Genomic DNA, 25,007 nt, shown 5'->3' with positions numbered 1-25,007 from the left:
AAAGGTTAAGCTTCATCCCAATATGATTTTTCAATTGAAGAATCTTCCCTTGCTGAACCTGACTAGCACAAGATATTAACAATCTACCAAGTTTTATTTCACCTTTATTTAACCAGGTAGGCTAGTTCAGAACACGTTCTCATTTACACGGATGCGGCCCAGTTTTACTTCACCTCTCTTTTTATGGCCTTGGTTAATCAGATAGGGTGTAAATGAGGCCCTGTGGTCTCCTCAAACACCATCCCAACTTTCCACTGTGACACATTATTACTCTAGCTCCCTACCTTGGGCCTCTTTAGAGTTTCTATACTACATGCGCCACTGCTTCCAGTATCATTATCTCTGTTCTTCCACTACAGACCATTCATATACTAGACCCTCATCCTCCCGCTCCATATCATCACAACTGTCCCCCAAAATTGATCGCATTCCAGGACAGTTGTTGCTTCTCAAACTCTCTCTCCATTTCCATTGTTTCAGGGGTGTCAAACTCATTCCATTGAGGGCCGAGCCTCCCAGGTTTTAGTTCTTTCATTTCATTTAAAACCTAGACAAGCAGATGAGAGGAGTTCCTTTCTAATTAGTGACCTTAATTAATTAATCAAGTACAAGGATGGAGCGAAAACCCGCAGACACTTGGTCCTCCATGGAATGAGTTTGATACGTGCTCCGATTCATCTGCATTAATCGACGCCATTCCATGCAGTTGGCCTCACTCTCCAAATGGTGAAGGATAACTTCCCTCTATTTTGACACTCCATCACACAGCCTCATGTCGCCACCACGAGCAAACTCCTAGAAAGACGACCGAAACCATTGAAGCCGCCATTTGACTAGCCTCGTCCGAATCACCCTGATCTCGCGAGCGTACATTAACGAAACAGTGTATGTAAACTCGCGAGATCAGGATGGTTCGGACGAGGCTATTTACCAGTTCATAAACAACATTTTACACAAAACCAAGAACATGTAAAAACTAACTCAAATAAGTGGAATCCTTATGAAATGACTTTGACGAAGTTATGTACATACACTCAGATAAACCCAGTCTATCTATGTGACTTGTAAAATCGTTTTTAATCACGTTCTTCACTCACTCGGTTAGACCTCAAAATAACACATACAATTCAGACGTGAAAATACCTTGACGGATTTGTTACCTAGCATGTTATATATTCTTTCGACATTAGAAAGTTTAAACATGCTATTACATACCTACAATGATACATTTGAAACGGACACAACCACTATCGACATAACACAGTTCTGTCGTTTTCTACCCGGAACTTCCTGTTCCACACTTCGACAGTGCAACAGCGCCATCTTCTTCTCTGGAATACTGACATTTACACAAATATAACGTCTCTGCCGCCACCTACTGTACGGTTAGTAAAGTGTAGAAAAAGATACACGTCCAATGCGGAAAGGGGGGGGGGGGGGGGACAACGACATCAAAACAAAATACAAAAATAGATAAATAATAACTTCCCACTCCTTCAGTCACAGTCTAATTCACATCACATCCCTACACAGTCTCATGGGCCTCGTAGGGAGGAACATCTTTAGTCAGTATTCCCTGCAATCAGTGATGTAAAGTACTTAAGTACAAATATTTTAAGTATTACGTAAGTAGTTTTTTGTGGTATCTGTACTTTACTTTTGATATTTTTGACAACTTCTACTTTTACTCCACTACATTCCTAAATAAAATAATGTACTTTCTACTCCATACATTTTCCCTGACACCCAAAAGTACTCGTTACATTTTGAATGATTAGCAGGACAGGAAAAAATGTCAATTCACGCATCCCTACTGCATCTGATCTGTCGGACTAACTAAACACAAATGCTCTGTTTGTAAATTATGGGCGTGATCTTAAATTCAATCTGGAGTGTCAGAGTGCGCTTGGGCGTTCGTAAATTCAGAGCGTTGTCAGATTGTCAGTTCGTATCGCTCTCGGGGCGTTCAGAGCCACACTGGACGCTCTGGCGGAGGAGTAGGGTTGATTCAAGCGTTCTGACCTCACAACGGCAGTCAAGCATCCAAGCTAACTGGTTAACATTGGCTAGCTTGCTAGCTACTTCCAGTACAAATGAGAGAACTCTGACCATTTTACTCGCCTTAGCAGAGCTGGTTAGGCTGTGTTCGTGTTATCCAGAGCATTAACTGTGCTGCAGGCAACAATTTAATTACGCTTTTTTTGACGAAGTTTACTGACACCGGCCGTATTCAAGGGGTGTTGAGCGTTCGTTTATCATCAGTTATTAAGCCCTCTGGCACACTCAGACGAGAGTGCATTGAAATCGGAGTATATAGCCAGAGCGAATTTAGGAACGCACGCTATGTCTGAGTGTTGGAGTGTGCCCCTTACATTTAAACTACAATAAAATCGTTCTGTCTGGTTTGCTTAATATAATAAATTAGAAATGTTTTGTACTTTTACTTTTGATATGTAAGTATATTTTAGCAATTACATTTACTTTTGATACTTATGTATATGTTAAACTGGAAACACTTATCTCCCTCACTAGCTTTAAGCACCAGCTGTCAGAGCAGCTCATAGATTACTGCACCTGTACATAGCCCATCTATAATTTAGCCCAAACATCTACCTCTTTACCTACTGTATTTATTTATTTTGCTCCTTTGCACCCCATTATTTCTATCTCTACTTTACACTTTCTTCCACTGCAAACCAACCATTCCAGTGTTTTTATTTTTTATTTTTATTATTATTATTTTATTTTTTACTTGCTATATTGTATTTACTTCGCCACCATGGCCTTTTTATATTTTTATTTATTTATATATATATTTTGTTTGCCTTCACCTCCCTTATCTCACCTCACTTGCTCACATTGTATATAGACTTATTTTTCACTGTATTATTGACTGTATGTTTGTTTTACTCCATGTGTAACTATGTGTTGTTGTATGTGTCGAACTGCTTTGCTTTATCTTGGCCAGGTCGCAATTGTAAATGAGAACGTGTTCTCAATTTGCCTACCTGGTTAAATAAAGGTGAAATAAAATAGAATAAATAAAAAACTAAATACTTTTAGACTTTTACTCAAGTAGTATTTTACTGGGTGGCTTTCACTTTTACCTTGATAGGAAAGGACTCAAGTATCTTTACTTTTACTCAAGTATGACAAATGGGTATTTTTCCACCACTGCCTGCAATGCTTCCAATGTTAATTCCTGAACTCCCAAAAACCTTTCAGCAGCACGTACAATTAATCTTTAGAATCGGTATCCTTCAACTGGTGAACGACGTTATGAATCTCAACAGGTTGCGGGGCATCCACTGCCATAGCTTCCTCAGCACCAATCGCTCTTTCAACTATTTCCCGCGCCTCCCAGGAGAACTACTGTACAGTTTCTTGATGTGGATGTTCCCATAAATAAGAAAAATGGATACATGCCATTGGTCAGAACTGGTGTTATGAAACTGATGGAGACTATTTGGTAAAAAAAATATATATTTATTTAACTAGGCGCATAGCATACATAACAGGCTAGGATAATTAAAGTGGCAGGTTAGGATCATTAAAGTGGCAGGTTAGGACAATTAAAGTGGCAGGTTAGGTGAATTAGCGTGGCAGGTTAGGAGACTGAGGTTAAGGTTAGGAAAAGGGTGAGGGTTAGGGATTTGTTTACCATGCAGGTTTGGAAAACTAACGTGTCAGGTTATGATAATTAACATGGCGGTTAGGAGACTGAGATTAAGGTTAGGAAAAGGGTTATGGTTTAGCTACAATGCTACATTTGTCAACAACTGTTGTCCCCAACGCAAAAGAAACGGCCACGGACCAATGGGGAGCATCAATTGGTGTAAACTTGATTTCATGAAACACCCGATATCAGAGAACGCCCCTAATTGCGGTCTGCAATTACACCCTTCTCGGATCAAGGGGGCAGGCTTCCAGTCTATAAGCATGCTTTCCACTGTGCTCAGAGGGCATTTTCCGTACTGCAGTTCAGCTGAAGCACGGCCAAATTCCCATTGATGGCCCCATAGCGAAGTCACATTTAAAAAAACATTTTTATCATCAAGTTTGTTAACAAAACATTCATTGAATTATTCAAGTAATTGCCTTAGAGTCAGATTTTTTCCCATCACTCACAGCCAAAGTTATTAACTATTTTAAATTCATGCAGTGAGGTGGGTGAGCTTATGCCACATGCAGATGTTGAAAGGAAAACACACCTCTTGACCTGCGTGTGCATAATGTAGGTTAAGGAGCAGCCTCATCTCATAGACTAGATGTAACATAGTAAATATAAATCTGGAACTCTCAAAAGAGTATGGTATGTTACGTTTTTATGGTTACATAAGACAGATGGTTACTTAATAAATGGAATTTGGTGGTGCTGTACTGTAACAGCGAGCTGAGCCAGTTGAAACTATTGACGCCAGGGATATATTGTTGGTGACTGTGTGTTCCTTCATTAGTTTTGTGTTTTTTTATTATTTTATTTCTGGTACTCTCCTACCTGAGCGGCATGAGGCCTGTGTGGCGTTGCACTGTTAAAATCATCCCAGTGTGGAGATGAAACACCTGTGTGTTACAAAGCCACATGCTCTGTCCTCTCTGCTCTACCTAGGTGTTTTAATGTGGGTAATACAGAGATAATACTAATACAGAGATAACCACTGCTCTACCTAGGTGTTTTAATGTGGGTAATACAGAGATAATACTAATACCGAGATAAAACACCTAGGTAGAGCAGTGGTTGTCTCTATTAGTATTACCAACATTAAAACACCTAGGTAGATCAGTGGTTGTCTCGGTATTAGTATTATCTCTGTTTTACCCACGTTAAAACACCTAGGTAGAGCGGTGGTTAACGTGGGTAAAACAGAGATAATACTAATACAGAGATAACCACTGATCTACCTAGGTGTTTTAATGTTAGTAATACTAATACAGAGATAACCATTGAACATGCATTTTCCATTATGTCATTGTGTTTACCATTTCAGAACCTTACATCTGTAGTTTGAAGCATATACAGGGCATTATATAAGAGCCCTTGACTTTTTCCACATTTTGTTAAGTTACAGACTTATTCGAAAATTGATTAAATGCATTTTTTTTCCCCCTCATCAATATACACACTATACCCCATAATGACAAAGTGAAAACAGGTTTTTAGAAAATTTTGCAAATATATAAAAATGAACACCTTATTTATTATTCAGACCCTTTGCTCAGACTCGAAATTGAGCTCAAGTGCATCCTGTTTCCATTGATCATCCTTGAGATGTTTCTATAACTTGACTGGAATCCACCTGTGGTAAATTCAAATGATTGGACATGATTGGAAAAGGATCACACCTGTCTATATATGGTCCCACAGTTGACAGTGCAAGTCAGAGCAAAAACCAAGCAATGAAATCAAAGAAATAGTCTGTTGAGCTTCGAGACAGGTTTGTGGCGAGGCACAGATCTGGGGAAGAGAACAAAAACATTTCTCAAATCTCTGTTGGCTGGGCTCCCCGCTTGTGCCGTCAAACTCCTGTCCCACGTTGGGCGCAAACATTTTAAGGGCTTAAGGGAATTACATAGGGAAGAGCACACTTAGCCCAGCATCGTCCGGGTTTGGCCGCCATTTTAAATAACTATTTGTTGTTAACTGACTTGACTAGATAAATAAAGATTAAATAAAATAAAAAATTAAAAGTGGGATGCATTGCCAGCAAAGCCACGACACAACAAGACACTAAACAATACATTAATTGCACTGAAACGGTGCCCACAAACTGTTACATAAAGCTGACCCAACAGCATAGTCCCAACAACTTACCACTGCTACACCTGGCTATCAACGGAGCCTTGTCTGGTAACGAAACAGTTCATTCAGCCTCATTTACTGCTTTAAAAAAAAACATGGCTGACTTACTTAAACAAATGTGGTTTCTACTGACAATTGAGATGTACAAACTATGGCACAAGGGGATGTAAAGCGGATAAGAGAAAATCTGTAATTTCGAATAAGACATTAATGAGCGAGCTACGATGGACGTAGTCAATATAACTATTTGTGCAGTCCTTTTGAAATACAAAGCAACAGAATTCAGAACATGGACCGTTCTTACAGTGTTCTCCCTGTACGACCAGTCAGAACCGTAGGATAAATAAAAGGGCAGACACGCAGACAATGAAAATTCTTACAATATTCAATGATTACATTTCTCAAAAACAGGTTATAGGCTACATGTGAACCACCAAGTCAGAACAGGAGACAAAATGAAGAGGTGAAAATAGACCAAATTATTAGGGTGAGGCACATGGGCTACTAACATTTTACTACACAACATACACTACTATTACTTTCTTAGCTACAGTATACATATCTCCCTGGCATATTACATCATTAATGCAGCAGCAGACAAGACATTTTTGGACTCACCTTGTTATGCTGTGCTCACTTGAACAGGAAGGTGGCACGGCAGTCCTTCGTGGGCATATTTTGTCATCAAACTTTGTCATCAAAGTCTGGCATTCTCTGGATTTATGGTGCTTTCAAGACAACTGGGAACTCGAAGGTAAAAATAATGGAATCATGATGACGTCAGTGATCTTCAGGTCGTAGCTGTAGAAAGAGGCCCGAGTTCCCAATTTACAATTCCGAGTTGGATGAAAGTTTAAAACAAATTTTCCCAGTCGTAGCTTGTTTTTCCCCGAGTTCCCAGTTGTCTTGAACTCACTCAAGTCAGATTTTGCAGTACCGAGTTAAGTTGTTTTGAGCGCGGCACAAATCAAGCTTCATTGACAGCAGGGCCAATGTTGAATGTTTACAATTTTAAACGAGGAAAAGAGCCCCTTAATCTTCGACTTGGGACCACAGAGCCACTCCACTGAATAGCAGGCTAATGATTGCTTTGCAATGCTTGCAGTTAGCCACTGATTCCTTCCAAACCACTCATTGTTGAATTCGCCATTTCCAACTTGTTGTGTAATGTTTGTCCAATGGCCGATGAGCACCGATACGTTTTATCTATAATTTCTCATTATTTCTCTTCATATGACAAAGATTAAAAAGGATTTGCCAGTAGATTGTCAACTTGATTCATGATGATGACTGCTAGCTCAGATTTTGAAAGTAAGATGTTGACATGATCAGTCCAATCAAAGCGACTGTAGATATCACATGATTTGACGTTATTTTATCTGTGGACAATGACCTTGAGCCTTCTTGGATGGGCACTTCTAATGTAACTCTATGGCAGCACCCAAGGGGCTTGAATTTTCAAGTTCTACCCTTAGACTTGGCAGTGACGCATTGTCCCCATGAATGACAGAACACTGAGCCAATCACGGCACAACGCTCCGTATTTTCTGCTGGCTTGCCCCACCTCCACAGAAAGCAATGAGCTAGGCTGAAAGACCTGCATTTGAGCTGCCTAACTCAAGAAAACGAAAAAGAGACCATGTTTGTATACTAACATATTAACAACTCAATTACATGTTTTTTACATTGTTTGCAAACAGATCATTTTTTTATCACTAAAACTGTGGGGCTCAAAACAGGTGGCCCACCTGCCCTGAATGATGGGTCGCCACTGAACTTATCTAGAACACTGCAGTCCATCTGGATGTTTAACCTTCCCAAGTTCCCCCATGTCACCCTGCTCCTCCGTACATTCCACTGGCTTCCAGTCGAAGCTCACATCCACTACAAGACAATGGTGTTTACTTACGGTGCAGCAAGAGGAACAGCCCCATCTCTACCTTCAGGCGATGCTCAAACCCTGTATCCCAACCCGAGCACTCAGTTCTGCCACCTCTGGTCTCATGGCCGTCCCACTGCTACAGGAGGTCAAGCTCCCTCTCAGTCCAGTCTAAGCACTTCTCTGTCCTGGCACCCCAATGGTGGCACCAGCTTCCCTCTGATGGTAGGACAGCAGAGTCCCTGCCCATCTGCCCGAAACCCTACATCTTTAAAGAGTATCCCCCCAAAATAATAATAATAATGTGACACTGACTAATTGAGGAGAAATGTATTTACTGTGATATGTGGTTGTCTCACCTGGCTATCTTAAGATGAATGTACTGGTGACATCACAGGGTCAGAGAGAACTCCTGACTGTAGTCATACAAAAATACTCCAGGCACTCAGCCCATAAGAACCATTCATACTGTCAGATCTAATATGAAGAACTGAATACAACCATAACAACCATTCATACTGTCAGATCTAATATGAAGAACTGAATACAACCATAACAACCATTCATACTGTCAGATCTAATATGAAGAACTGAATACAACCATAACAACCATTCATACTGTCAGATCTAATATGAAGAACTGAATACAACCATAACAACCATTCATACTGTCAGATCTAATATGAAGAACTGAATACAACCATAACAACCATTCATACTGTCAGATCTAATATGAAGAACTGAATACAACCATAACAACCATTCATACTGTCAGATCTAATATGAAGAACTGAATACTACCATAACAACCATTCATACTGTCAGATCTAATATGAAGAACTGAATACTACCATAACAACCATTCATACTGTCAGATCTAATATGAAGAACTGAATACTACCATAACAACCATTCATACTGTCAGATCTAATATGAAGAACTGAATACAACCATAACAACCATTCATACTGTCAGATCTAATATGAAGAACTGAATACTACCATAACAACCATTCATACTGTCAGATCTAATATGAAGAACTGAATACAACCATAACAACCATTCATACTGTCAGATCTAATATGAAGAACTGAATACAACCATAACAACCATTCATACTGTCAGATCTAATATGAAGAACTGAATACAACCATAACAACCATTCATACTGTCAGATCTAATATGAAGAACTGAATACTACCATAACAACCATTCATACTGTCAGATCTAATATGAAGAACTGAATACAACCATAACAACCATTCATACTGTCAGATCTAATATGAAGAACTGAATACAACCATAACAACCATTCATACTGTCAGATCTAATATGAAGAACTGAATACAACCATAAGAACCATTCATACTGTCAGATCTAATATGAAGAACTGAATACAACCATAACAACCATTCATACTGTCAGATCTAATATGAAGAACTGAATACAACCATAAGAACCATTCATACTGTCAGATCTAATATGAAGAACTGAATACAACCATAAGAACCATTCATACTGTCAGATCTAATATGAAGAACTGAATACAACCATAACAACCATTCATACTGTCAGATCTAATATGAAGAACTGAATACAACCATAACAACCATTCATACTGTCAGATCTAATATGAAGAACTGAATACAACCATAAGAACCATTCATACTGTCAGATCTAATATGAAGAACTGAATACAACCATAACAACCATTCATACTGTCAGATCTAATATGAAGAACTGAATACAACCATAACAACCATTCATACTGTCAGATCTAATATGAAGAACTGAATACAACCATAACAACCATTCATACTGTCAGATCTAATATGAAGAACTGAATACAACCATAACAACCATTCATACTGTCAGATCTAATATGAAGAACTGAATACAACCATAACAACCATTCATACTGTCAGATCTAATATGAAGAACTGAATACAACCATAAGAACCATTCATACTGTCAGATCTAATATGAAGAACTGAATACAACCATAAGAACCATTCATACTGTCAGATCTAATATGAAGAACTGAATACAACCATAACAACCATTCATACTGTCAGATCTAATATGAAGAACTGAATACAACCATAAGAACCATTCATACTGTCAGATCTAATATGAAGAACTGAATACAACCATAAGAACCATTCATACTGTCAGATCTAATATGAAGAACTGAATACAACCATAACAACCATTCATACTGTCAGATCTAATATGAAGAACTGAATACAACCATAAGAACCATTCATACTGTCAGATCTAATATGAAGAACTGAATACAACCATAACAACCATTCATACTGTCAGATCTAATATGAAGAACTGAATACAACCATAAGAACCATTCATACTGTCAGATCTAATATGAAGAACTGAATACAACCATAAGAACCATTCATACTGTCAGATCTAATATGAAGAACTGAATACAACCATAAGAACCATTCATACTGTCAGATCTAATATGAAGAACTGAATACAACCATAAGAACCATTCATACTGTCAGATCTAATATGAAGAACTGAATACAACCATAAGAACCATTCATACTGTCAGATCTAATATGAAGAACTGAATACAACCATAACAACCATTCATACTGTCAGATCTAATATGAAGAACTGAATACAACCATAACAACCATTCATACTGTCAGATCTAATATGAAGAACTGAATACAACCATAACAACCATTCATACTGTCAGATCTAATATGAAGAACTGAATACAACCATAACAACCATTCATACTGTCAGATCTAATATGAAGAACTGAATACAACCATAACAACCATTCATACTGTCAGATCTAATATGAAGAACTGAATACAACCATAACAACCATTCATACTGTCAGATCTAATATGAAGAACTGAATACAACCATAAGAACCATTCATACTGTCAGATCTAATATGAAGAACTGAATACAACCATAACAACCATTCATACTGTCAGATCTAATATGAAGAACTGAATACAACCATAAGAACCATTCATACTGTCAGATCTAATATGAAGAACTGAATACAACCATAACAACCATTCATACTGTCAGATCTAATATGAAGAACTGAATACAACCATAACAACCATTCATACTGTCAGATCTAATATGAAGAACTGAATACAACCATAACAACCATTCATACTGTCAGATCTAATATGAAGAACTGAATACAACCATAACAACCATTCATACTGTCAGATCTAATATGAAGAACTGAATACAACCATAAGAACCATTCATACTGTCAGATCTAATATGACGAACTGAATACAACCATAACAACCATTCATACTGTCAGATCTAATATGAAGAACTGAATACAACCATAAGAACCATTCATACTGTCAGATCTAATATGAAGAACTGAATACAACCATAACAACCATTCATACTGTCAGATCTAATATGAAGAACTGAATACAACCATAACAACCATTCATACTGTCAGATCTAATATGAAGAACTGAATACAACCATAACAACCATTCATACTGTCAGATCTAATATGAAGAACTGAATACAACCATAACAACCATTCATACTGTCAGATCTAATATGAAGAACTGAATACAACCATAAGAACCATTCATACTGTCAGATCTAATATGAAGAACTGAATACAACCATAAGAACCATTCATACTGTCAGATCTAATATGAAGAACTGAATACAACCATAAGAACCATTCATACTGTCAGATCTAATATGAAGAACTGAATACAACCATAAGAACCATTCATACTGTCAGATCTAATATGAAGAACTGAATACTAAAGAGAAGAAGAGGTTGACCAGTACATATTCATGTACTTTATTTTTCATTGGCAGATCAATCAAATTTGCTTCAATGCAGTTATCCAAACACATTCATGATCAGTAAAATAACTCATCTAGTTTTAAAGACAATTAATAAACACATGGATTCATTTCATAAACTGTGTATCATTAAATAAAGTTGTAAAATAATCCCCCCAAACTAATGGTGAAAAGTGATCATCACACCATCTCTATCTGATACATGTTAGGGGCGGAAGGTAGCCTAGTGGTTAGAGCGTTTGGCCAGTAACCAAAATGTTGCTAGATTGAATCCCCGAGCTGGTAAGGTAAAAATCTGTCGTTCTGCCTCTGAACAAGGCAGTTAACCCACTGTTCTTAAGCCAGCATTGTAAGTAAGAATTTGTTCGTAACTGACTTGCCTAGTTAAGTAAAGGCTCAATAAAAAAAAGTGTCTACTAACTCATTCCCACAGAATACTGCAGAGGGACAACCTGGTCTCAGAGCAAAACGTATTATATATTACAAAAACATCCGTGCCACTCATTTAGTAGGTTACATTACATTGGCCTACCAATATAAACTGAACTAAAATATAAACTAAACATGTAAAGTGTTGGTTTCATGAACTGAAATAAAAAATTCCAGCAATGTTCCATATGCACAAAAAGCTAATGTCTCTCATCCCCCTTGGGGGAGACATGAGCTGATTAGTGAAAAAAAAGAAAGATGTTTACCAGGCTTCACCGTTCTGCTCCCTGCCAGACTCATCCTGCAGCCCTCCATGGAGATTTGCATTTCAGTTTCACTCCTTGATGAATATTATTCAGCTTTAGTTTTCATTACCTGCATTGATCCCTCATTTGGGAATTAATTATTTAACCGTATTGAAAGGTTTGCTGTTTCTGTCTGAAAAGACTTACCAAAAGGAACAATGTAATATTATGTAATTGATATTCAGTGAAAGTTAGGATAAAATTCGGTGTGTCCTATTGGTCTCTCAAATGTTGTGCACAACTTTGTTTATATCCCTGTTAGTAAGCATTTCAGCCTTTGTCAAGATAATCCATCCACCAACAGGATGATCATTACACAGGTGCACCTTGTGCTGGGGGACAATAAAAGGCCACACAACACAATGTCACAGTTGTCTCAAGTTCAGGGAATGTGCAATTGTCATGATGACTGCAGGAATGTCCACCAGAGCTGTTGCCAGAGAACTCAATATTTATATCTCTACCATAAGTCACCTCTAACGTCCTTTTAGAGAATTTGGCAGTACATCCAACCGGCCTCACAACTGCAGATCACATGTAACCACGACAGCCCAGGACCTCTTCACCTGCAGGATTGTCTGGGAGGGGGCTGAGTAGTATTTCTGTCTGTAATAAAGACCTTTTGTGGGGAAAAACTCATGCTGATTGGCTGGGCCTGGCTCCCAAGTGGGCTTATGCCCTCCCAAGTCCCACCCATGCCTGAGCCCCTGCCCAGTCATGTGAAATCCATAGATTAGGGCCTCATTTATTACAATTGACTGATTTCCTTATACAAACTGTAAATCTTTGAAATTGTTGCGTTTAGATTGTTGTTCAGTATAATACGACTTGTAGGACGTATCGTATGTTATGAATTACAATTCGTATGTTATTTTACGCATTGCTATTCATACAATATGTTACGAACTTGTAATATGTATGATATGTTACGAATTCCAATTTGTTGTTGCTAACGTTAGCTAGGTTAGGGGTGAGGGGTTTAAGGTAGAGTTAAATGGGTTTAGGGGAAAGGTTAGCTAACATGCTAAGTAGTTGCATGCTAAGCTAACATGCTAACATAGCTAAAAAGTAGTAAGAAGTTGCAAAGTTGCTAATTAGCTAAAATGCTAAAGTCCTCCTTGATGAGATTCAAACACGCAGCCTTTGGCTAGACGTTTGACTTACACGCCCACCCCTCCACAGAGCAGGAGTAAGGCTTCTCCCCTGTGTGTATACATTGGTGTGTTAACCTTTTGTCAATAGGGGGAGCTGTTAGCACTATTTATTTTTTTACATTTCCAAATTAAACTGCCTCGTACTCAATTCTTGCTCGTACAATATGCATATTATTATTACTATTGGATAGAAAACAATCTCTAGTTTCTAAAACCGTTTGAATTATGTCTGTGGGTGAACCAGAACTCTTTCTACAGCGAAAATCATGACAGGACATGCGAAGGTCAGAAATCTAGGCTCTGTTCTCAGATCAGTTTAAAGCTCTGTGTGTGCCCTATGGGTCGAAATGAACTGCACCCGCCTTCCCCTGGATGTCAGTAACCAATGAGAAGTGGAATGGAGTCTCTACGTATTTCTCAGAGTTTATAAAAGGCCATGGAGTGACATGTCCGTTCTTTTGGACGCTCGTCAAGGCGCAAGAGAGGACATCAGAATGGCATGCTCAAAAGCTCTCGTTATCGGCATAAGATATATCCGTCTGTGATTTAATTCGATATAAGTGTTAGAAACATCATAACGAAGTTATTTTAAACCGATTTATATCAGTTTATGCGAGTATATTGCTATTTTCGGAATTTTCGTAGTATTGCGCTTTGAGGATTTGGACATGTGTGTGCCACGTAGCTATTGTTAGCTGCTAGTTCCGAAGTTGAAGAGGACGTTTTACAACAAAGCAACGATTCTTTTGGACAAAGGACAACTTGCCCAAGATTCTGATGGAAGCTCGTCCAAAAGTAAGAGCTATTTATGATTTTATTCCGTATTTATGTGGAAAAATGTAAACGCATTTGTCGGCCATTATTGCGGCACTAGTCTGGCTGTAACGCACACTGTATGTCTAGTAACGTTAATTTTAAAAATCTAACTCAGCGGTTGCATTAATAACTAATGCATCTTTCATTAGCTGTCCAACCTGTATTTTTTTTGTCAATCTAATCGATAAATAATCGTAAACTTAGGTGCCTTTCCAAGATGGCGCCGGCCAGAATGCATGCCATGTTTTGACTGATTACATTGCATAACCACGATTTGTGATGCTAAATATGCACATTTTCGAACAAACTCTATATGCATTGTGTAATATGATGTTACAGGACTGTCATCTGAAGAATTCTGAGAAGGTTAGTGAAAAAATTAATATATTTTGGTGGTGATAACGTTATCGCTCTTTTTGCCTAAAATCAATGCTGGGGTGATGTTAGCTCATGTGGTATGCTAATATAACGATATATTGTGTTTTCGCTGTAAAACACTTAGAAAATCTGAAATATTGTCTGGATTCACAAGATCTGTGTCTTTCAATTGCTGTACGCTGTGTATTTTTAAGAAATGTTTTATGATGAGTAATTAGGTAATACACGTTGCTCTCTGTAGTTATTCTAGTCGCTTTGGTGAGTTTTGTGATAGTGGCTGCAATGGTAAACTATGATTTATACCTGAAAAATGCACATTTTTCTAGAAAAACAGATGCTATACCATAAATATGTTATCAGACTGTCATCTTATGAAGTTGTTTCTTGGTTAGTGGCTATATATATCTTTATTTAGTCGAATTAGTGATAGCTACTGATGGAGTAAAAAACTGGTGGAGTAAAAAAATGTGGTGTCTTTTGCTAACGTGGTTAGCTAATAGATTTACATATTGTGTCTTCCCTGTAAAACATTTTAAAAATCAGAAATGATGGCTGGATTCACAAGAAGTGTATCTTTCATCTGGTGTCTTGGACTTGTGATTTAATGATATTTAGATGCTAGTATTTACTTGTGACGCTATGCTAGGCTATGCTAGTCAGCTTTTTTACTGTGGGGGGTGCTCCCGGATCCGGGTTTGGGAGGAACTAGAAGTTAAGTTGCTATGGTGAGAGAAACTCACCCAAAAGTCAGAGAAGACGTAAGCAGGCTTCTCTCATGCGCGTGTTCTCTGATCAACATTTTGCTCAGTTGCTGTTTTGAAGCATTTTACACAGGCAGAGCAGGAGTCTGGCTTCTCTCCTTCATGTATATGTTGGTGTTTTTAAGGTATCCAGTCGAGAGAAACTCACCCCACAGTTAGAACAGGAGTAAAGCTTTTCTCCTGTATGTGTTCTCTGATTAACTTTTAGCTCATTTGATGTTTTAAAACATTTTCCACAGTCAGAGCAGGAGTATGGCTTCTCCCCTGTATGTATACGTTCATGTGATTTTAAGTTGAAAAGTTGAGAGAAACTAGTTCCACAGTCAGGGCATAAGAAAGGCTTCTCTCCTGTGTGTGTTCTCTGATGAACTTTTAGCTGAGTTGATGTTTTAAAACGTTTTCCACAGTCAGAGCAGACGTAAGGCTTCTCTCCTGTGTGTATACGTTGGTGTGTTTTTAAGGTGCCCAGACGAGAGAAACTCGCCCCACAGTCAGAGCAGGAGTATGGCTTCTCTCCTGTATGTATACGTTCATGTGTTTTTAAGTGGGAAAATTTAGAGAAACTAGTTCCACAGTCAGAGCAGTAATACGGCTTCTCTCCTGTGTGTGTTCTCTGATGAACTTTTAGCTCAGTGGATGTTTTGAAGCATTTTCCACAGTCAGAGCAGACGTAAGGCTTCTCTCCTGTGTGAGTCATCTGATGAACTTTTAGCTGAGTTGATGTTTTAAAACGTTTTCCACAGTCAGAGCAGACGTAAGGCTTCTCTCCGGTGTGTATAAGTTGGTGTGTTTTTAAGGTGCCCAGATGAGAGAAACTTGCCCCACAGTCAGAGCAGAAGAAAGGCTTCTCTCCTGTGTGAGTCCTCTGATGAATTTTCAGCTCATTTGATGTTTTAATTTTTTTTCCACAGTCAGAGCAGTAATAAGGTTTCTCTCCTGTGTGTGTTCTCTGATGAACTTTTAGATGAGTTGATGTTGTGAAGCATTTTCCACAGTCAGAGCAGGAGAATGGCTTCTCCCCTGTATGTATACGTTCATGTGACTTTAAGTGGGAAAGTTGAGAGAAACAAGTTCCACAGTCAGCGCAGAAGAAAGGCTTCTCTCCTGTGTGTGTTCTCTGATGAACTTTTAGTTCATTTGATTTTTTAAAACATTTTCCACAGTCAGAGCAGGAATAAGGCTTCGCTCCTGTGTGTATAAGTTGGTGTGTTTTTAAGGTTCCCAGACGAGAGAAACTCGCCCCACAGTCAGAGCAGAAGAAAGGCTTGTCTCCTGTATGTATACGTTCATGTGTTTTTAAGTGGGAAAATTTTGAGAAACTAGTTCCACAGTCAGAGCAGTAATACGGCTTCTCTCCTGTGTGTGTTCTCTGATGAACTTTTAGCTCAGTTGATGTTTTGAAGCATTTTCCACAGTCAGAGCAGACGTAAGGCTTCTCTACAGTGTGAGTCTTCTGATGAACTTTTAGCTCAGTTGATGTTTTGAAGCGTTTTCCACAGTCAGAGCAGACGTAAGCCTTCTCTCCGGTGTGTATAAGTTGGTGTGTTTTTAAGGTGCCCAGATGAGAGAAACTCACCCCACAGTCAGAGCAGAAGAAAGGCTTCTCTCCTGTGTGTGTTCTCTGGTGAACTTTTAGCTCATATAATGTTTTAAAACATTTCCCACAGTCAGAGCAGGAGTATGGCTTCTCCCCTGTATGTATACGTTCATGTGATTTTAAGTTGGAAAGTTGAGAGAAACTAATTCCACAGTCAGAGCAGAAGAAAGGCTTCTCTCCTGTGTGTGTTCTCTGATGAACCTTTAGCTGAGAGTATGTTTTAAAACATTTTCCACAGTCAGAGCAGTAATAAGGCTTCTCTCCTGTGTGTGTTCTCTGATGAACTTTTAGCTCAGTTGATGTTTTGAAGCATTTTCCACAGTCAGAGCAGGAGTAAGGCCTCTCTCCTGTGTGTATTTTTAGGTGTATTTTTAGCTTTGAAAGAAATGGGAAAATCTCTTCACAGTGTGGGCAGTGATGAGACCTCTTAGCTCTCTGATCTTCCTGCTGTTGCTCTCTGGATGTAGAGAATGTCTCAACATGGTGTCCTGTATGAACATCAGAACAACCAGTCAGTTGGTGTGATATACAGTGGGGAGAACAAGTATTTGATACACTGCTGATTTTGCAGATTTTCCTACTTACAAAGCATGTAGAGGTCTGTAATTTTTATCATAGGTACACTTCAACTGTGAGAGACGGAATCTAAAACAAAAATCCCGAAAATCACATTGTATGATTTTTAAGTAATTAATTAGCATTTTATTGCATGACATAAGTATTTGATACATCAGAAAAGCAGAACTTAATATTTGGTACAGAATCCTTTGTTTGCAATTACAGAGATCATACGTTTCCTGTAGTTCTTGACCAGGTTTGCACACACTGCAGCAGGGATTTTGGCCCACTCCTCCATACAGACCTTCTCCAGATCCTTCAGGTTTCGGGGCTGTCGCTGGGCAATACGGACTTTCAGCTCCCTCCAAAGATTTTCTATTGGGTTCAGGTCTGGAGACTGGCTAGGCCACTCCAGGACCTTGAGATACTTCTTACGGAGCCACTCCTTATTTGCCCTGGCTGTGTGTTTCGGGTCGTTGTCATGCTGGAAGACCCAGCCACGACCCATCATCAATGCTCTTACTGAGGGAAGGAGGTTGTTGGCTAAGATCTCGCAATACATGGCCCCATCCATCCTCCCCTCAATACGGTGCAGTCGTCCTGTCCCCTTTGCAGAAAAGCATCCCCAAAGAATGATGTTTCCACCTCCATGCTTCACGGTTGGGATGGTGTTCTTGGGGTTGTACTCATCCTTCTTCTTCCTCCAAACACGGCGAGTGGAGTTTAGACCAAAAAGCTCTATTTTTGAATCATCAGACCACATGACCTTCTCCCATTCCTCCTCTGGATCATCCAGATGGTCATTGGCAAACTTCAGACAGGCCTGGACATGCGCCTGCTTGAGCAGGGGGACCTTGTGTGCGCTGCAGGATTTTAATCCATGACGGCGTAGTGTGTTACTAATGGTTTTTTTGAGACTGTGGTCCCAGCTCTCTTCAGGTCATTGACCAGGTCCTGCCGTGTAGTTCTGGGCTGATCCCTCACCTTCCTCATGATCATTGATGCCCCACGAAGTGAGATCTTGCATGGAGCCCCAGACGAGGGTGATTGACCATCATCTTGAACTTCTTCTATTTTCTTCTATTTTCTAATAATTGCGCCAACAGTTGTTGCCTTCTCACCAAGCTGCTTGCCTATTGTCCTGTAGCCCATCCCAGCCTTGTGCAGGTCTACAATTTTATCCCTGATGTCCTTACACAGCTCTCTGGTCTTGGCCATTGTGGAGAGGTTGGAGTCTGTTTGATTGAGTGTGTGGACAGGTGTCTTTTATACAGGTAACGAGTTCAAACAGGTGCAGTTAATACAGGTAATGAGTGGAGAACAGGAGGGCTTCTTAAAGAAAAACTAACAGGTCTGTGAGAGCCGGAATTCTTACTGGTTGGTAGGTGATCAAATACTTATGTCATGCAATAAAATGCAAATGAATTACTTAAAAATCATACAATGTGATTTTCTGGATTTTTGTTTTACATTCCGTCTCTCACAGTTGAAGTGTACCTATGATAAAAAATTACAGACCTCTACATGCTTTGTAAGTAGGAAAACCTGCAAAATCGGCAGTGTATCAAATACTTGTTCTCCCCACTGTACATGTTAATCAAATGTATTTTATGAAGCCCTTTTTACATCAGTAGTTGTCACAAAGTGCTTAACCTGTCTGGTACAAGTACACGCTAGCATCCCACCTCGACAACAGCCAGTGAAATTGCAGGGCGCCAAATTCAAAACAACGGAAATCCCATAATTAAAATTCCTCAAACATACAAGAATTTTACACCATTTTAAATATAAACTTCTTGTAAATCCAGCCACAGTGTCCGATTTCAAATAGGCTTTACGGCGAAAGCACACTAAACGATTATGTTAGGTCAGCACCTAGTCACAGAAAACCATACAGCAATTTTCCAGCCAAGGAGAGGTCTCATAAAAGTCAGAAATACCGATTAAATTAATCACTAACCTTTGATGATCTTCATCAGATGGCACTCACAGGACTTCATGTTAAACAATAAATGTGTGTTTTGTTCGATAAAGGTAATCTTTATATCCAAAAACCTCATTTGAAATTGGTGTGTTGTGTTCTGAAATGCATTGTCTCAAACAAACATCCGGTGAAAGTGCAGAGAGCCACATCAAATAACAGAAATACTCATCATAAACATTGATAAAAGATACAAGTGTTAAACATACGAATACCAATAAACTTCTCCTTAATGCAACCGCTGTGTCAGATTTCAAAAAGGCTTTACGGCGAAAGCACACTTTGCGATTATGTTAGGTCAGCGACTAGACACAGAAACCCATACAGCCATTTTCCAACCAAGGAGAGAGTCACAAAAAGTCAGAAATAGCATTAAAATTAATCACTTACCTTTGATGATCTTCATCTGGTGGCACTCCCAGGTCTCCATGCTAGACATCAAATGTTCGTTTTGTTCGATAAAGTTCATCTTTATGTCCAAATACCTCCGTTTTGTTCAGAAATCTAAAGGCACAATGCACGCTCTCAAAACCAAAAGTACAATAAAAGATAGTAGAAACATGTCAAACGATGTTTAAAATCAATCCTCAGGTTGCTTTTGTCATAAATAATCAATAATATTTCAACCGGACAAAAGCTTCGTCAATGGAAAAAGGTAAACAAGAAATGCGCGCTCCCGATCACGTGCTTGGTTCATGGATGGAAATTTCCACTGTCCTCTCATTGAAGCGGTGTATCTCCCTAATTTTTCTGAGTAAAAGCCTGAAACAAAGCCTAAAGACTGGTCACATGTTGGGAAGCCATAGAGATCGTGAACTGGGTCCTAAGTCTTCGTATGGTGGATAGGCTTTCAATGGAAAACCAGCCTTTAAAAATAATAGTACTTCCTGGTTGGATTTTCCTCAGGTTTTCACCTGCCATATCAGTTCTGTTATACTCAGACATTATTTTAACAGTTTTGGAAACTTTAGAGTGTTTTCTATCCACATCTACTAATTATATGCATATCCTAGCTTATGGGCCTGAGTAGCAGGCAGTTTAATTTGGGCACGGTTTTCATCCAAAATTCTAAATGCTGCCCCCTACCCTAGTGAAATTAACAAAAACCCAGCCTAAAATCCCCAAAGAGCAAGCAATGCAGATGTAGAAGCACAGTGGCCGAAAGAAACTCCCTAGAAAGCAGGAACCTAGGAAGAAACCAGACTCAGAGTGGTGACCAGTCCTCTTCTGGCCATACCGGGTGACAGGTAGCCTAGTGGTTAGAGCAACTGAAAGGTTGCAATATCGAATCCCCGGGCTGACAAAGTAAAAATCTGTCGTTCTGCCCCTGAACAAGGCAGTTAACCCACTGTTCCTAGGCCGTCATTGAAAATAAGAATTTGTTCTTAACTGACTTGCCTAGTTAACCTGTTTGGGCGCATGTCCAAACGCTAGCGGGACACCTACGACAACATCCGGTGAAATTGCAGAGCGCGAAATTCAAAATACAAAAATCGTAATATTAAACATTCATGAAAATACAAGTGTCTTACATCATTTAAATGCTTCTTGTTAATCCAACTGCGTTGTCAGATTTCAAAAATGCTTTACGGAGAAAGCATACCATGCGATTATCTGAGGACAGCGCCCCACGTCAAAATACTTTTTAAACCAGCACAGGCGTCACAAAATCACAGACAGCAATTAAACAAATCACTTACCTTTGAAGATCTTCCTCTGATTGCAATCCCATGGGTCCCAGCTACACAATGAATGGTCGTTTTGTTCGATAAAGTCCTTCATCATATCCCAAAAATGTCAGTTTAGATGGCGCGCTTGATACAGTAATTCACTCGTTCAACATGCACACAAACCAATCCAAAAAGTTACCGGTAAAGTTCGTCCAAACAAGTCAAACGATGTTTCTAATTAATCCTCAGGTATTCTAATATCTAAATAAACAATAATATTTAAGACGGAGAATAGTGTGTTCAATAGCGAAGATAAATAACGAAGAGCGCACTCTCGTTGATGCGCGCAACATGACTACTTTTCTAAATGGGGGACACCTTGGAAAAACTACAAATACCTGAAACCCATTCTAAAGACTGTTGACATCTAGTGGAAGCCATAGGAACTGCAATCTGGGTCCTGTCTATTTGTTTATCCAATAGGCAAGCACTGAAAAACCTGTGACCTCAACAAACAAAAAAATTCTGGGTTGGATTTTCCTCAGGTTTTCGCCTGCCATATCAGTTCTGTTATACTCACAGACATCATTTTAACAGCTTTTAGAAACTTCAGAGTATTTTCTATCCAATGCTATCAAGTATATGCATATCCTAGCTTTTGGGCAGTTTACAGGCAGTTTACTTTGGGCACGTCAGTCATCCGAAATTCCGGACAATAACCAGTATGCTAAGGAAGTTAAATAAAGGTAATAAAATTTTTAATAAATACACTACCATTAGTGGTGAAATTAATGAATAAATTCAAAAGATTGGGGTCACTTACAAATGTCCTTGGTCTTGAAAGAAAAGCAAATTTTTTGTCCATTCAAATAATGTCAAATTGATCAGAAATACAGTGTAGACATTGTTAATGTTGTAAATGACTATTGTAGCTGGAAACGGCTGAAGATCTCGTACAACGCTGTGTACTACTCCCTTCACAGAACAGCGCAAACTGGCTCTAACCAGAATAGTGTCTAGAAGGCTAGCATCCCAGAGTCGCATCTTCACAGTTGACGTTGAGACTGTTGTTTTGCGTGTACTATTTAATGAAGCTGCCAGTTGAGGACTTGTGAGACGTCTGTTTCTCAAACTAGACACTAATGTACTTGTCCTCTTGCCCAGTTGTGCACCGGGGCCTCCCACTCCTCTTTCTATTCTGGTTAAAGCCAGTTTGCGCTGTTCTGTGAAGGGAGTAGTACACAGCGTTGTACGAGATCTTACGTTTCTTGGCAATTTCTCACATGGAATAGCCTTTATTTCTCAGAACAAGAATAGACTGACGAGTTTCAGAAGAAAGGTCTTTGTTTCTGGCCATTATGAGCCTGTAATCGAACCGACAAATGACCCAGATACTCAACTAGTCTAGTGGTTAGAGCATTGGGCTCATAACCGAAAGGTTGCAAGTTCGAATCCCCAAGCTGACAAGGTACAAATCTGTCGTTCTGCCCCTGTTCCTAGGCCATCATTGAAAATAAGAATTTGTTCTTAACTGACTTGCCTAGTTAAATAAATAAAAGAAGGACAGTTTTATTGCTTCTTTAATCAGAACCACAGTTTTCAGCTGTGCTAACATAATTGCAAAAGGGTTTTCTAATGATCAATTAGCCTTTTAAAATGATAAACTTGGATTAGCTAACACAACATGCCATTGGATCACAGGAGTGATGGTTGCTGATAATGGGCTTCTGTACACCTATGTAGATATTCCAATAAAAAAAATCCCCCGTTTCCAGCTACAATAGTCATTTACAACATTAACAATGTCTACTGTATTAATTATCAATTTGATGTTATTTTAATGGAGGGAAAAAAAGTAATTTTCTATCAAGAACAAGGACATTTCTAAGTGACCCTAGATTTTTCAACGGTAGTGTATGTATTCATTTCAGTAGGCTGTATGGGAATGGGGAAAAAACTATTCTAAAACTGGGTAGGAGTCAAAAACTAAAAAGAGGCAAAAGTCGTGAAAATGATGAGCTATATCATCCTCCACTCACTATCACAAGAGTTAGTAACTACACAGACTCATTTCATATAACTTCAAAAACACTGGCAGTTTGTCTACTTCACTTCTTTAGTCTACTCTCTGAGCACTCCAGATAACCCAGTGAATAAAACAAATGCTGGCAATACTGGTGTCATCCATACAAGTCTTAGCAGCATGAAATAACATCTACAATGCATTCAAACGTATTCAGACCCCTTGACTTTTTCCACATTTTGTTACATTACAGCCTTATTCTAAAACTGATTAAATTGTTTTTTCTTCTTCTCATCAATCTACAAACAATACTCCATAATGACATCACAATACCCCATAATGACAAGGGCAAAAACAGGTTTTTAGAAATAACTGAAATATTACATTTACGTAAGTATTCAGACACTTTACACAATAGTTAGTTGAAGCACTTCTGGCAGCGATTACAGCCTTGAGTCTTCTTGGGTATGAAGCTACAAGCTTGGCACACTTGTATTTGGGGCGTTTCTCCCATTCTTCTCTGCAGATCCTCTCAAGCTCTGCCAGGTTGGATGGGGAGCATCTCTGCAAAGCTATTTTCAGGTCTCTCCAGAGATGTTTGATCGGGTTCAAGTCCGGGCTCTGGCTGGGCCACTCAATGACATTCAGAGACTTGTATCGAAGCCACTCCTACGTTGTCTTGGCTGTGTGCTTAGGGTTATTGTCCTGTTGGAAGGTGAACCTTCACCCCAGTCTGAGGTCCCGAGCGCTCTCAAGTAGCTTTTCATCAAGGATCTCTCTATACTTTGCTACATTCATCTGTCTCTTGATCCTGACTAGTCACCCAGTTCCTGCCGCTGAAAAACATCCCCACAGCATGCTGCTGCTGCCACCATGCTTCACCGTAGGGGTGGTGCCAGGTTTGCTCCAGACATGACGCTTGGCATTCAGGCCAAAGAGTTCAATCTTGGTTTCATCAGACCAGAGAATCTTGTTTCTCATGGTCAGAGTCCTTTAGGTGCCTTTTGGCAAACTCCAAGCGAACTGTCATGTGCCTTTTACTAAGGAGTGGCTTCCGTCTGGGCAATAAAGGCATGATTAGTGGAGTCCTGCAGAGATGGTTGTCCTTCTGGAAGATTCTCTCATCTCCATAGAGGAATCAGAGTGGCCCTTCTCCCCCGATTGCTCAGTTTGGCTGGGCGGCCAGCTCTAGGAAGAGTCTTGGTGGTTCCAATCTTCTTCCATTGAAGAATGATGGAGGCCTCTGTGTTCTTGGGGACCTTTAATGCTGCAGAAATGTTTTGGTACCGGTCCCCAGATCTGTGCCGACACAATCCTGTCACGGAGCTCTATGGACAAATCCTTCGACCTCATGACTTGGTTTTTACTCTGACATGCACTGTCAACTGTGGGACCTTACATAGACAGGTGTGTGCCTGTCCAAATCATGTCCAATCAATTGAATTTACCACAGGTGGACTCCAATCAAGTTGTAGAAACATCTCAAGGATCATCTCATAGAAAAAGGTCTGAAAACTTACCTAAATAAGCAATTATTATACACACTGCTCAAAAAAATAAAGGGAACACTAAAATAACACATCCTAGATCTGAATGAATGAAATATTCTTATTAAATACTTTTTTCTTTACATAGTTGAATGTGCTGACAACAAAATCACACAAAAATTATCAATGGAAATCAAATTTATCAACCCATGGAGGTCTGGATTTGGAGTCACACTCAAAATTAAAGTGGAAAACCACACTACAGGCTGATCCAACTTTGATGTAATGTCCTTAAAACACGTCAAAATGAGGCTCAGTAGTGTGTG

The 25,007-nt window shown here is 39.2% G+C and overlaps 2 protein-coding genes across 4 annotated transcripts in view; both read right to left on the bottom strand.

The window, feature by feature from the left end:
- LOC139533076 (zinc finger protein 135-like) overlaps window positions 1-25,007 on the bottom strand; it is a 302,249-nt gene that overhangs the window by 146,527 nt on the left and 130,715 nt on the right. The gene's annotated exons all lie outside the window — the stretch shown is intronic.
- The window catches only part of LOC139533034 (zinc finger protein 585A-like), a 58,377-nt gene continuing 44,860 nt past the window's right edge, over window positions 11,491-25,007 (bottom strand). For all 3 annotated transcript variants that reach the window (XM_071331216.1, XM_071331214.1, XM_071331215.1), the window contains exon 3: window positions 11,491-17,450. In XM_071331216.1, the coding sequence (XP_071187317.1) occupies window positions 15,466-17,450 (1,985 nt within the window). In that variant the 3' untranslated portion in view covers window positions 11,491-15,465. The remainder of the gene's footprint in view (window positions 17,451-25,007) is intronic.

This window comes from Salvelinus alpinus, chromosome 10 (genome assembly GCF_045679555.1).
Source record: "Salvelinus alpinus chromosome 10, SLU_Salpinus.1, whole genome shotgun sequence".
Taxonomy (NCBI): domain Eukaryota; kingdom Metazoa; phylum Chordata; class Actinopteri; order Salmoniformes; family Salmonidae; genus Salvelinus; species Salvelinus alpinus.
This window is presented reverse-complemented; position numbering and strand designations above follow the sequence as displayed.